The 13,899-nt window shown below is 41.8% G+C and overlaps 1 protein-coding gene across 1 annotated transcript; it reads left to right on the top strand.

Annotated features, from left to right (window-relative positions):
- The first annotated feature begins 3,001 nt into the window (after nucleotides 1-3,001).
- Nucleotides 3,002-13,377, top strand: LOC134172301 (pancreatic triacylglycerol lipase-like). The gene is made up of 12 exons (XM_062635355.1): nucleotides 3,002-3,137; nucleotides 3,925-4,079; nucleotides 4,575-4,697; nucleotides 6,481-6,615; nucleotides 7,560-7,668; nucleotides 8,760-8,879; nucleotides 9,114-9,233; nucleotides 10,687-10,805; nucleotides 11,025-11,154; nucleotides 11,337-11,448; nucleotides 12,429-12,596; nucleotides 13,259-13,377. The coding sequence occupies exons 1-12, from the start codon at nucleotides 3,089-3,091 to the stop codon at nucleotides 13,320-13,322; spliced, it is 1,404 nt and encodes a 467-aa protein (XP_062491339.1). The 5' UTR covers nucleotides 3,002-3,088; the 3' UTR covers nucleotides 13,323-13,377.
- Nucleotides 13,378-13,899: the final 522 nt, after the last annotated feature.

The raw sequence follows: 13,899 nt of genomic DNA, 5'->3' as shown, positions 1-13,899 counted from the left end.
GGGCCCAGTATTGTTTCACTCGTTCATCAGTGACTTGGATGAAAGGATAAAGAACCTCCTCAGCCAGTCTGCTGATGATATAAAACTAGGTGGAGTGGCTGATACCCAGGAGTGCTGTGCTGTCATTCTGAAGGATCTAGACAGGCTGGAGAGATGGGCAGAGATTAAAGTCAAAGGCAAGTGCAGGGTCCTGCACTTGGGGAGGAACAGTCCCATGCACCAATACAGGCCAGGGGATGACCTGCTTGAAAGTAGCTCTGCGGACAGGGACCTGGGAGTCCCGGTGGACAAGTTGTCTATGAGCCACCAGCAGTGTGCCCATTTGGCCAAGAAGGCCAATGGCGTCCTGGGTTGCCTTGGGAAGAGCATTGCCAGCAGGACGAGAGAGGATCCTTCCTCTTTATTCAGCCCTGGTGAGGCCTCACCTGGAGTACTGTGTCCAGTTCTCCACAAGAGAGAGCCTGAGCTCTAGGAGCAAGTCCAGCAAAAGGCCACTAGAATGAATGTCTAGAGCATCTCTTATATGAGGAAAAGCTGAAGGGGCTGGTCCTTTTCAGCCTACAGAGGAGAAGGCTCAGGGGGGGGTCTGGTCAATGTGTATAAGCATCTGAAGGGAGGGTGTCAAGAGGATGAGGCCAGACTCTTCCCAGTGGTGCCAGGCAGCAGGACAGGAGGCAACAGGCATAAAGAAAAACACAGGAAGTTCCACCTGAACATGAGGAAGAACTTCTTTACTGTGTAGGTGACTGAGCTTTGGCATAAGTTGCCCAGAGAAGATGTGGAGTCTCCTCCCATGGACACAGTTCTGGACAATGTGCTCTTAGTGACTGTGTGCGAGCAGAGGGGTGGGACCAGAAGACCCCAAGTGGTCCCTTCCAACCTCAACCATTCTGTGATTCTGTATTTACAATGAGTATAGATTTACAAGTGGAATATTATTTAAGAAAAGAAACATGAGTGTTGTATCCTTGACTAAACACTATCCAAGTCTATGGAATTCAAAGGGTAATTAAACACATGTCTGAGGTCCAGCCAAGAGAAATCTGCAGTACAGAAAGTTCCCTGGGGACTTGACAGGTGGCAAGGGAGGCATGAACAATGCCACGAAGCACTGCACCATGTCCCAGGACAGAGCCAGGGCATCCTGCAGCACCAGAAATCCAGTCCTCTCCTCTGCCTGCTTCCGATTCCAGACTACAAGGACCAGAATGGCTCCTCCAGAGAGCAGCCTACATCGTACTGAGGGACATGCATCCAAGCCCTATCGTTCTTCCCAAAGGAGAAGCAAGCAGCTGAAACCCGTCTGACCATGGCCTAGCTGTTCAGTTTGTCCTGTGTTATTACTGTTAAAAAGGGTAGTCAACTAACTATGGTAAAATCCTAACTCACATCTTTTCCACCAGCTCTTCATTTAAGAGAGAAAATCGGTTTCCTCCTTCATTTTGATCAAGAATTAAAACTTACCAGCATACTAGGGCATGTAACGATTCCCTTTTATCACTGATACGGACATATCTACAAACTAAAATGCTACTTCGATTAAGGATGGGAGCCCTGAGCTCTAAATTCGTATCAGAGGTGATTTTTAACAGAAAAAAAAAGCCCTTTAACACTACTTAAGAAATAAACCCCACTTGCATGGATAATAGATCCCTAGACAAACAACTGGTATCCGTTTGGACATTCGCAGAGGCAGACTAGGAGCCATCAGCGCCTCCAAGACATGTGGCCACCACCAAAAATCAGAGACAAGGTGACAAAGCTTTCTAGGGGAAGAGTTAGCCAAGGTTTCCTTTCTTCTTGAGCTCGCTTTCAGCCTTCTCGTAGAGTTGAGCAGGACCGAGGGGTTCCCAGGTCTAGTCCTGTTCCTCTGCACAGCCCATTTTTCACCCTTTGGTTGAGGTCTCCAGCAGAACACCCTACTGAGCTCTGCAGCATCCCTATACAAAGTGGCCATGTCACAGTGTCTGGAGTAACTTTGAATGTTATTTGTGTGTATTTCCAGCATGCTTACTCTCAGTTAATCACGAAGAGAAAGGTTTTCTCAGAACTTGGGTTACATGGGCAGTATAGAAAGGATCCAAAGGGGTAGACAATCATTCTTCTACATCTACTTATTTCAAGAAGGAAATGAAAGGGACACCAGAGGAGGGTCTGGCTTTTTCACTATGGAGAGACTGCCAGGCCCACTAAGTAGTTTTCTTAAAGGGATAAAGCTTTGCCAAATTGAGTGGATGCAGAGAAATGGGAATAAAAGGCCCAGAAGCACAGGGGCATTCCACATACAAAGTCACTTGTTGCAGGGCAAGGGTGGGAACTCAGTGTTGTTCCCTATTAAATTCCCCAGGAGACCCCCTACATCCCAATACTAAAACCAAAAGCCTTCCCAGCCAAAACAAGGCCCTAAATCCATGACACAAAGATCCACCTAATTCTCTTTAGTGTCCCACTCCTGATGTGTTGCTGCCTGGGAACTGCCCTGTCTCTGGAGCTCCAATCCTATTCTGGGCTCCACCAACTCAAGCAACCTATGCCCATGGATTTTGGAATTTTACAGAGAAAACAGCCATTAGAGTTGTTTACCAGCTATCAATAAACCATAATCTGAAACAAATATTCCTATCTTTCTGGAAACATTTCCAAGGATAAAGCAGACTATAAAAAACACACGCAGAGTGCATGAAGCACACACCAGTGCATGGAGTTTCCAAGAGGCATCGTAAGTACTTCGGGATTTGGGGGATTTCTTCTACCTTGTCAGGTATACGGCTTCCCAAGGCACAGAAGCATAAAGGAGACAGCAGCTCACATAGGCATCCTTAGGCTAGTTTTAACATAACTACTCTATTTTCAATGGGAAGCATAGCTTCACTGGGAAAAAGTCACACTAGATTTAAGCTATGCTTTAATAGATTTAGAAGCCTCAAAATCTCTAGCAGAGCAAGCAAGCATAATGCTCATACGTGGCAGTTATGTGTTGCAGAGAAGACAGACACAGAACCCTTGAGAAAATTCAGCAGAGAGATAAGCGCACTTCCTAATCAAGCAGGTTAGCAGATACTACCTGCTTCTTCTTTTACTGTTCTAGATGCTTGGGGTTTGGATACTTGCACTATGCCTGCTCAGCGCAGCAGAAGGTAAGTATATGGGGTTATTATTTCTGTAGCCTTTCTATGCTGCTGTACTTTGTGAGATGTCATTCTACACTACAAAAACTTGCCAAGCTTGCCTTAAAACTTGCCGATTGAGGTTACATGGGTGACTTTCCTACGCAAGAATGGCGAGATGAGTGTGTGAGTGTTGTATTTCCTTTTCTCCACAATGGAAATCCCACCCTAGAAGCATGCAAGAAATGCTGATGATTTCTATCTCAGAGCAAAGCTATTGCTCTAACAAGGCTAGGAAGTTGGGTTTTGTCCTCCTCTTTAGTGATGAAAATGGAGAAAAAGCTGGGGGCATTGGGTGGAGGAAGTCTAATGATGGTCTAGCGCTATATTCAGCAGAAGCCACCAGCTTGTATAGTGTAAAACTTCCCATGTAGAGTGCAGTCAGCCATTGAGAACAGTTTCAAGATATTGCTGATTATTGGCAGTATTTTGGCTTCTTAATAGGAGAAGCTCATCAGCTCTCTCTGTCTTAGGCAAAACAACAGCTGCGAAAAGATACCTAAAGTATGCTATAGGATACCCACGGAGGAACTGCACTGAATACTTTGTTGATGAGCAATAGGGCGGCTTCTTTCCTTGGGATAAAATGTAGGGGTTGACGATCTGAGAGAGAACAGCTACTGGTCTTTGCTCTCTGTAAACCATAGGGTGTTCAAGTAACTGAGAGATCTCCAGGAAAGAGATGATACGAGGTATAACTAGCCCGCTCCACTTCTTTACTCATTCTTATATTACGGATCTGATCTGTGTGCTACAGGTTCAGAAGTCTGCTATGATAGGCTGGGATGTTTCTCAGACAGTATGCCATGGTCTGGAACTACAGAAAGACCAATCCATAAGTTACCCTGGAGTCCAGAACAGATAAATGCTCGCTTCCTCCTCTACACAAGAGAAAATCCTGATACCTATCAAGTAAGAACTATTGCGGTTTAACCATTAATAAATCACATACAAAAAGAGTAAATAAACACCCACCCCAGCTGTGCTCCTGGGAAGTGTTGGAAACCTTCATTTTATTCAAGAGACAGCCTTATGCAGCTCCATAGCAGGGCCTCTAGAGCAGAACTCTCATGCTCCTCCAGCCCTCACAGAGCAGCATAGCCCATGTTTTCTGTATGCCCACCGGGAAGTGGTGAGAAACTGTGCATGTCTTAATGATTCGGTAATGCTTTTCCACAGATCAAAAGATGACACATTCGAAGTAAAGTCTTGGCTGCTCTAAGATATGTGTCAAAACTTGCTCTGAATAGAAGTACAGACCTTAAGCCATAGTCATGTGAACGCTTACAAATGAGTTTAACATTGCATAACAGCATACATATAAAGCATAGTCCAGGTCTTTGCAATTTTGATAAACTAATTACAGAAAGCAGATATAAATGTTTGTTCATTTAATATCTACAACAGGAGATCTCTGCAGTTGATTCCTCCATTCGCTACTCCAACTTTAAAACAAGCAGGTTAACTAGGTTCATTGTCCACGGTTTCATAGACCATGGAGAAGAAAACTGGCTGTCAGACATGTGCAAGGTAAGTACCATAAAGTTCCTTAGTTGCCATTTATAAAAACATTCCTATAAACTGTCTTTATCTCTATTTTGAATCAATTTGTCTCATGGTACTTCTAATGATAAGGGCAGAAAAAAAGAATCATTTTCAAATCATTTGCATCTCTAATACGTATATCCACATCTGGAGGAGAAGCTCTCTGCTTTATTGATTTCTGTGCTGATTCCCCAAGTTATTTCTTAATCCTGTCCTCATACCAAGCTGCGCTTCCTGTGGCCTTCTCAACAAGCTCTTTTCTGGTGGTCTTCTCAAATCCTGTGAACATGCTTTCTATTGCAGCTTCAGCTAACGAAAGGTACCAGTCATACAGCACAGAGCAAAACAGCAGTTGATGGCACATGACAGTTTTCAGATCAGACTTTTCAACTAACTATTCACACAACTACAGCTTTGTTTAAATTCTATATTCCTATTTTATTTATAAGAACACTCTGAGAAACAATGTGAAAGTCCACTGAAAGGTATTTCACATTTATTGCATCCCTGTTATCTGCTTCTCTTTGACACAGGGGCAAAGAAAATAAATCTGAGAGTTTGTCATTGAAAAAGACAATCTCCATTGATTACTACTTTGTGAACATTGAGGTGTCATTGTTGGATTTGTTAGTTAACTTTTTCAAAGTATCAGAAGCAGAGTGATGTTTTTTCAAATCCCATTCTCCTATTTCCCACTCTTAAACCAGATTTTTTTTCAGAACCTCACAAGCTACCGGATAGCTCACATTTTGCTTCAGCTAATCCCTTAATTCCATATGATAAATTTTCATGAGGATGTACTAAGAGGCACGGGATATGTCTTCCCATTCTCTCTCTGTTACGGTGGCCTGTGTTTTATCACAACACTCCAACTTTATTAAAAATATGGTCTGTAAATCTTTTAAGAAAAGAGCAGAGCAAATGGGATTGTGAATGCATCCGCCTCTTATGTACATTTGTTATTTACATTCCTTCACATTAAGCAATAATCCTACCTGCGCTTTTATTTTTACCACTTCTAACATAGCCATAGACACTTCTATTTTCTTTTTTGTTCTTTGCCACTTGTAAAGTGTTTTGGATGCCTTATAATATCTGACCATAAAGCAAAGAATGAATATACGAAAGCTACTAAAGCAAAATACATTTAGCCAAGCTATCCAGCTCAGAGGAGAAAAGCAAAGCTTCGGATTCTGTGGCAGACAATAAAGTATCTGCCTGTGCATATACATTCCCAAATATAGCCATGAATCTGAAATGAATATTTAGTGACACCAGCAATTTATGCACCCTCTTACAACAAATGCATTTTTCTTACAAATTTGTATCAGGAAAATACTCTAGCTTTTTTGTCATAAATATGTAAATTCCGATCAAATTACTTTTAAATCACTTCAGTGAATCAGGACATGGATAGAGCTCGTTTCTCATTTTTAGTGTTAATTTAAAGTTTGATTAACATAAAAAATTGAAAGGGTCAGTATTGTATTGATATTGTTTTCCCTTCTGCAACAAATACTGCTATGGGTATTTGAAACGATGGTGTGGTCATTACTGCAGCATACCATCCTCTTTCAGTGTGGTCTGAGCACACATATGGCTGAGAGAAGGCATGACTATGTACATATGCTAAGGTATAGGTTCTTCAAACGTTCTCATACAAATTCATGCAACATTTATGAGTGGAGCTGTTATGAGCATCGTGAATCAATTCTAGACTGTATTTACTGTGGGGAGCTTTGTTTTCTCCTTTTGTTTTACAAAACAGAGGATGCTCACTGTGGAAAATGTGAACTGCATCTGCGTTGACTGGAAGAAAGGCTCAAGATGTCAGTACACCCAGGCATCAAACAATGTCCGTGTTGTGGGTGCTGAAATAGCTTACTTTGTGAACACCCTTATGGTAAGAAAATCCTGGTTATAAAGCTGTAGATAATGCTGATTGGAAAGAAATATGATTCAGGATCTTTTATGAATCTGAACATAACCAGCAGGGAACATTTTCTGCTACTCAGCGATCATTTTAACAGTTGCGCTAAACCTGTCTTTGTAAAGTTAGAGAACTACGTAGCAAATAGCAGGGTTTAGCCAACTTAGGGATATGAAACTCTACAAGCTACCCCTATGGTACAGCAGACAGTTCTTCCACAGATGTGAAGTGTTGTTGGGTAATTTTAAACATGCAGAGATAACGGACACAGCAAACTGCCTTTTCAGGGAGACAAAACCAACCAAGTAGGTTGGAGAACAACTGCTCTCCATGAGCAACAAAGAGGATCCACTCAGCCACCTCAGGGGGAAGTCCTTGTGGCACCTTCTGTAGGTTTAGACACTGTGCACATGACCCCTTTTTCAGACAGCTTCACACAGGAAATGATGCTTGGTTTGGCACCTTCTTTTAATCAAGGTGCTCTCAACACACACGGCCCATACAAGAACTATAACATGCTTCAGTAGATAGTATGCCAGGTCGAGGAGTGCTCTGACACATATTTCACATGGTGCTTGACCTGCCATGTCTAACTTAGAGTGCCTGCCTGGCTGAGCCTTCCAAGCCGGATGACCTTGCTGTTATTATTAATGGGTCTAGAATGTAAAATGAATACAGAGACTCTCAGGACTCTGTTAACAGAGTTCCCTGAAGTTTTATCAGCCTCCAAATGAGATCAGCATCTGAATAAGGCTTTTGAAAAAGTGATGTATTGTACCAAAACTGACAGACAGATGCTGAAATCCTACAGCTCCCAAGTCTATAGTCAAATTGAAAGTAGTCTTTCAGCACCTTTTTACTCCTCCCTGTTGCTGATGAAAACAGGGCTAGTAACCTTTTATATTCTATTTTCCCAGGACACATTTGGATACTCTCCAGCCAATGTTCACATTATTGGTCACAGCCTTGGAGCACATGTGGCAGGCGAAGCTGGCAAGAGGCGTCCAGGAATTGGAAGAATTACTGGTAAGTCAGTGACTTAAGTCACAACTCCTACTAAAGACACCATTGCTTAAATAAGATGTTGCTGTTCATTCTCTCTTACTATCATATCTGACTGTGGGCTGTAGTTTAGTAAAGGGCAATTTGGACCTTGTAGAACTTAGCCTCTTCTCACTGTACACTGAGGAGTGGTTCTCTGGTAAGGGTTGGGAAGCAGTCAGTGTGACAATTATCTTGCTTGCATATATTTACACAGCAAAGGAAAGGCTCCATACAGCTAACAGAGCCAGAAGACTCCTGCAATACATCAGCTGACTTGCTGACACACATTAACGCTTCTGGCAACCTCTACAGAGCTTGATTTAGCCTGTTATATAGCAGCACAGCTGATACAAAACACCCACTGCTTGCAGGTCCCTCCAAAGCATGTTATAAGCAGCACAACAGTGAGCAGTTAGTTTTGTACTGCTAACAAATATCATTTTCCAGAAAAGGATGGATTAAACCTGATATTTCAGAAGCAGTAGGCTAACCTTAACCGTCCTGATACATCACCCATTCTCACCTTGCTTTGCTGTGTCTACATAAATTTTCACCTAGTAGAGTACATTATTAGTAATTATTCTTCCCCCCCTCCCGCAGCAAAATATCTGAAGTTTCATTTCTTTTCTTAATAGTTGATGCAGAGATAGGAATATTTATTGCATTATGAGTTCATTTTTAAATAAGGTATACCATCAACCTCTCAAAGCAGAGATGCCATTTCAAGTATTGTAAAACCTCCAATACTCTCCCAGAGAGAAAAACTTAAGAGGTTTTAGGAGCCAAACTTGTGGTCAAACCAATCCTTGTTCTTTCCAAGTACTGGAATTCAACATTGGTGTAAATCAGTAAAATTTAATAGGCCTCACACAAGTAATCCTTTCTGCTTCTTGGGAGAAAAGCCACTTGATAAGAGAGAGCAGACAACATGGTCTCCTATATACTATACTACTTAGATATAAGGAACCACAGACCACTATATATGTGATGATTCATTATATACAAGCATAGCATTCTACGGAACAATGCACCTCTATCTCTTTATCTGTACATAACAAGTTTTTTCCTTTCAGGACTGGACCCTGCTCAGCCTTACTTCCAAGGGACTCCCATTGAAGTCAGACTGGATAAAACTGATGCCGAGTTTGTTGATGTTATCCACACAGATACAGCTCCCACAATCCCCTACTTAGGTGAATATTGAACAATACTGTAATCATTATTATTTATAATCATTATTTATGCCATGTGGCACTTCAGTATCCTAATCATTCATCAAGACTCACTTGTGCTGTGCTGCAGAACAAATACACCATACTGGTCACTAACACCTCACATCCTAAAATATCAAGCACCAGCAAAGTTCAGCTATGGGTACGTAACAGTATTGACTGAAAATATGCTTACCCCTACTTTAAATGCTCCAGGTTTTGGTATAAGCCCAGCTATTGGACATCTTGACTTCTATCCAAACGGAGGAGTGGAAATGCCTGGATGTGGAAAGAACGCTGTGTCACAGATCGTAGATCTCGATGGCATCTGGGAAGGTAAGCGTTGATTACATTACAAACTCGGGGACAGATCACCCCTCACAATTTCAGTACTTAACTTTCCTTAGTTCAGGTGTGTTGCATTAGGTTTTGGTGTGCCCAGCAGCAGTGGCAGCTGCAGAGTGCAGTGAAACCCTTCATATGCTTAAACCAGGCTATTTTCCAGAGCTCATTAAAAAATAAACAAGACAAAGGGTTTTGCCTCTGGAAAATCTGCCTCCTCTGAAGTATCCAACAGCAGAAACAAGTTACTGAAACCGTGCCAAGAGTTTTGAAGGGTCTATAACAATATACTTCACTTTGTTTCTATGCAATTGCCCAGCAGCAATACTGGGTGGAGTAGGACAATGATGCTCACAGCTCCTCCTGATGGGCTATCTTCAGCTGCAGCCCTTCTGAGATAGAGCAATTAATTAGCTTTTGATTACCTTTACAATCTGAGTTGCATTAAAGCAATGTCATTGCATCTGTTTATAGTGCACTAAAAAAAGATTGGCACTTGGTTCTCAAATAGAGTTCTTTGTTGGTTTACAGGGTTCTGATAACAGCTCTAAGTATTAGAAAATCTTTACGTGCCTTTAGAAAGTTAAACTGCACAGAACACTAAAAAGAACCAACAAAACCAACAAAACAAGAGCTCTGCTATAGAGATTTTACACTATTTTATTGGAGCTCTTTCTTACATTGCTGCAAGAACCTGACACTCTGGGAATCCACAAACTCATTCGTGATAACCAGCCTTTTCCTCCAGCTTTTATTCAGTGCAGTTGGAGGCATTACATTTTCTTTCTTTCTTTTTTGTTATGCGGTGAACTCCTTATCAATAATGGGGAATTAAAGCACAAAGAAATAAAAGTGTTGTATATGATCTTCTTTTTGACCTAAAGTCAGGCAAATAATGGCAACACAAAGGAAAACAATATATTCATTATTTTCATTTTAAGATTCTCCCTTCCTTAAGCAACCCCCCCCCCCCCCCGAATAATAATAATCTTGTTTTGAAGTCCTCAGCTGAATGGAGCAAATCAGCACTGCCCAGGAACTTCCCTCTTAAACAATTTTCATTTGGTTCCCCTTTGTTATGGTAATCCCACTGTTGCCTACAAAAGACCTGCTTCATGCCCTTCTCCTTTCTGTTGTGCACCTTAGTCAGATTGCTTGAATAAGTGTTTGTGAGGGTGAGGAGAGAGCAGGGCCTAAGCTGAGCTGTGCAGTCAGTCTCCACAAAGCATTTCGAGTCTGCATTTTATACCTGTCGAGTCAGTGACATTCCTTAGAGCATCAGTTCATTGCAAAAGTAAGCTTCAAACCTGATGCTTGATACTATAAGAATCATGATGAGGCTTTTGAGGAGGACTGATGCATCCCAATGACACGGTATTGCTGTGCCAGTATCTTTCCTGAAACGGTAACAGAGTGAAAGATTTGACCCGGAAACATCTTTTTGCAGGCAGTCGGGACTTCGTGGCTTGCAATCACCTGAGGAGTTACAAGTATTACTCTGACAGTATTATCTACCCTGATGGATTTCTGGGCTATTCTTGTGCTTCATACGATGTTTTTGAATCGGTAAGCACCTCTCAAAGCCTCAGGATGGACTGTATCAAAAAGAGTGGCTCTTTCTTATTTAGACCTGAAATCCAGTTTACTTGCGATAGCTTACACCCAGCGTGGCTCTGTAAAAGAAACAAATGTTGCTGTGATACAGGGCCACCTAAGTGGGTATGTCAAAAAGAAGTCCTTGGCTGGATGGATAACTTTATTAATGGATGTATTTGTTTTCGCTAGGGACGCTGTTTCCCATGCCCAGCAGAGGGATGCCCGAATATGGGTCACTATGCAGATAGGTTCAAAGGGAAAATTAACAGTGACTTCGTGAAACTTTACCTGAACACTAGAGAAGCCAAGGACTTTGCTCGTGAGTTTCCATTGCTTCCATTGCTACCTACTGCTTGCAAACAAACCTTTTCGTTGCCCTGTTTGAAGTTAACAGATTGTCAGACCTTACAGCACAGCAATAGCTGTTCATGCCAATACTTGATATTCTAGAGACTGCCTCTCCCTGGGTGCAATCTAACTTACTGTATTTCTCCTCTGCAGTTTGGAGGTACAAAGTAACTGTGACCCTCTCTGGAAACACTGGTGTGACAGGATATGTAAACATTGCCCTGTATGGAAGCGGTGGGAACACAAGACAGCACCAGATTGTCAAGTAAGTCAAAAATTGGAGAGAAAAGAAACTTCTCTTCTAGCATATTTAATTCAGATTTCTGTTTATATTGGTCTTACTTTAGAGATCAAATTCGAACCTGGTGTAAATGCAGAGACAGGTCACTCTGGTGATTTGAAGGGAAAAGGTTAGAAGGCAGGATCTTGAACTCTTAGAATCCAGTGTCACTTGTTTGCTGTCCCCTCAAGGTCTTGATGGACCTATGGTAGCAGAGTTGTGATCTTTCTGCCTTTCACGGGCTTCTAAAACGTTGCCACCACAGCTGCTAAAGTTACCCCATGAATTGCTATATAAAAATCTACTTTTTGTTGCTCATAACTTCACCTGCTTACACTAAATCATAGAATCACCCAGATTGAAAAGACCTTAAGATCATCAAGTCCAGCCATTACCCCAGCTGCTAGCTTGCCTCATGTGCTCTTGTTGATTTATATTTTCCTTGTTTGTTTCAACTGAAATATCTGAAATGGTGAAAACTGGGGAGAAGGCATTTAGATGTGGGCTTTGGGCTTTATGTTTTTGGTTTTGTTTAGTGACAGTTATGTCACTTCCACCTTTCCAAGAAGGACTTCACATCTTCAGGTATTTGCTATGAGCTAATCCCAGTTTGCAGGCATCCATGTGAGATCCAAACACATGAGACAAGTCTGCCAGTATTGAATGCATTCTGGCACTCTCTAGCTGTGTAGCAATCTCTGTCTTCTTCACAGGGATCACCCTGTAACTGAGTCTTCACTGGGAGGTGTGACTGTAGCATCTCAGGCCTTTGCTTCTTCTGATGAACAATGATTTGGGATCAATTATGTTGGAAAAATCGAAATAATTCTGTTACCACGCTATAAGCTAAATATTGTTTTTCCGCTGTCTACTCACAGCCACTCAGTTGACAGGAGTGGTGATTAATATTAAATTAATATTAAATCCTAGCATGCCTCACATCCGTAAACCGTTCGTTTTCACAGGGGAACCCTCAAACCAGGCAACACTTACACAGGCTACATTGATGCAGAACTTAAACTTGGAACAGTTACAAAGGTTAAATTCCTCTGGAACAACAATGTGATAAACCCAGCTCTTCCTAAAATAGGAGCTGCAACTGTTGTAGTACAGTCTGGAGAAGACAGAAAAGAGTAAGTATATCCATTGTGAAAATCTTGAGAGTTACTTGGGAAGATAGGCGACAAAATTACTTGCAGAGTTATTGGCATCGTTCTTTCCAAGACCCTACTGACCATGAGGACTGGTTATTTGCGTGTGAGCTTGCGTTAGCATGGCTGATTCACAGCCGGCTGGAGCAGCAGATGTTTTTCATTGTTGTTGCTGGCCCCTGAGATCATGATTGAGGAAAGAGGACCATGATAATAAAGACTGATTTTTCTAGACTTTGTGGAATAGGCTGGGATGTTCAGATTACAGAAGTATTATGTATTGATCGAGTTTCACCCATTTTCCTGAGCTTTTTAAAACAAACTCCCTCATTTGCTTAATCAGCTAATTTATCCACCCCATGATTTAGTATCTAGAAGAGGAGGCACAGTACGTTTTAAACCCATATACAAACTCAAAATGCCATCACTTGGAAGATGACATGGCAGATGGAAACAGTTTCAAGCAAAGCCAAATGATTACAGCCCAGTAGCACCACCTTTAAGCAGAGATCCTAGGGCCAGCTGTAGTTCCCATTCTGTTCTGTTGTGTCAAATGGCAAATCAGTTTTGTCTGATCTTAAAACCAAATCAATTTGTATAATTTCAACAACTCATGGTGCTTATATTGTACTTTTTTCTTTCAGATACCGTTTCTGTGGTTACGAGACAGTGAGAGAGGATGTTCTGCTGACTCTTACTGCTTGCTAAAAGCACATATGAATACCCCAAGCCTTGATACCAATAAAAGCTAGCATGTATAAAACTCTGGTGTCTGCAGTCATTGAACTCATAATCCTGGTGGTGTCTGCTGGGGTGTTTTGCTGCTTTGGGTGGTGGAGGTGAAGTCTGTGGATACCTCTCTATAGAGAGAATTTTGAAACAGTTTTGGGAGTGAATGAGTCAAAACCTGTTGAAAAATTCCCCTGATTTCAGCCAAATTCAATTTCAGACTAATTTCAGAGGAGAGGAGGGAAGGTGGCAAATATCCAGATAGTACCCCCTGGGCAGTACCAAGAGGAAGCAGACCTGCTTGTGACTAGGAGAGGATTAAGAAAGCCGATGTTCCTAATCAAACTGAAGGCTAAGCCCAGAATTAGCATGAGACAAAGATGAAACAGTGATAGGAGAGCAAGTGGTTACAAATGAGGACCGAAATTAATTTTAATTACCTGTGAGAGATGGGAAGTGAACATGGTGGAGAACTGGTGGTGTGTTTTGGTGTGTTACTGCTGAACAAAGCTTGTACCATATGCTCTGGACAGAACCGATTTGAGAAAGCTGCATG

The sequence above is a fragment of the Pezoporus occidentalis genome, unplaced genomic scaffold (assembly GCF_034315485.1).
Source record: "Pezoporus occidentalis ecotype Australia unplaced genomic scaffold, CSIRO_AGI_Poc_V1 ctg45, whole genome shotgun sequence".
NCBI lineage: Eukaryota > Metazoa > Chordata > Aves > Psittaciformes > Psittacidae > Pezoporus > Pezoporus occidentalis.
This window is presented reverse-complemented; position numbering and strand designations above follow the sequence as displayed.

What these genes read in the sequence shown, in the direction of transcription:
- LOC134172301 (XM_062635355.1), top strand. Translation starts at nt 3,089, where the DNA reads ATGCTTGGGGTTTGGATACTTGCACTATGCCTGCTCAGCGCAGCAGAA. An exon ending in TCCCACAATCCCCTACTTAG is followed by an intron (nt 8,880 to 9,113) that starts GTGAATATTGAA and finishes TAAATGCTCCAG; the next exon opens with GTTTTGGTATAAGCCCAGCT. An exon ending in TCTGGAGAAGACAGAAAAGA is followed by an intron (nt 12,597 to 13,258) that starts GTAAGTATATCC and finishes TTTTTCTTTCAG; the next exon opens with ATACCGTTTCTGTGGTTACG.